The sequence below is a fragment of the Penaeus monodon genome, chromosome 30 (genome assembly GCF_015228065.2).
Source record: "Penaeus monodon isolate SGIC_2016 chromosome 30, NSTDA_Pmon_1, whole genome shotgun sequence".
Lineage (NCBI taxonomy): Eukaryota > Metazoa > Arthropoda > Malacostraca > Decapoda > Penaeidae > Penaeus > Penaeus monodon.
Genome location: NC_051415.1, coordinates 27,575,646 through 27,575,879, shown reverse-complemented (window position 1 = coordinate 27,575,879; position 234 = coordinate 27,575,646). Strand labels below are relative to the sequence as shown.

Here is a 234-nt window from a genome sequence, read left to right as displayed (position 1 = left end):
GAACAGCAACCCTCATAATAACAACCACAATGACCAAATTTCACCTATTTTCACTGTGACCAATTCTAAACCTTCCCTCACCTAGATCGCCTTCCGCCATCTGCTTCGCAATCTCGGAAGCAAGACGACTGACCATGCCGAGGTTGAGGGTCTGCACCTCGGTCACGGGGCGCCCACTCTCGCGGATCAGCCAGGTCCTCACGCGCTCGCCCGAAGACCCGCTCGTTGGGACCT

At 56.0% G+C, this 234-nt stretch overlaps 1 protein-coding gene across 1 annotated transcript in view; it reads right to left on the bottom strand.

Annotated features, from left to right (window-relative positions):
• Nucleotides 1-234, bottom strand: part of LOC119592681 (fibrinogen C domain-containing protein 1-B-like) — a gene marked incomplete at its 5' end in the record, with an annotated part of 56,126 nt that overhangs the window by 39,218 nt on the left and 16,674 nt on the right. The window contains 1 exon segment of the mRNA XM_037941596.1: nucleotides 82-232. Coding sequence (XP_037797524.1) covers nucleotides 82-232 — 151 coding nt within the window.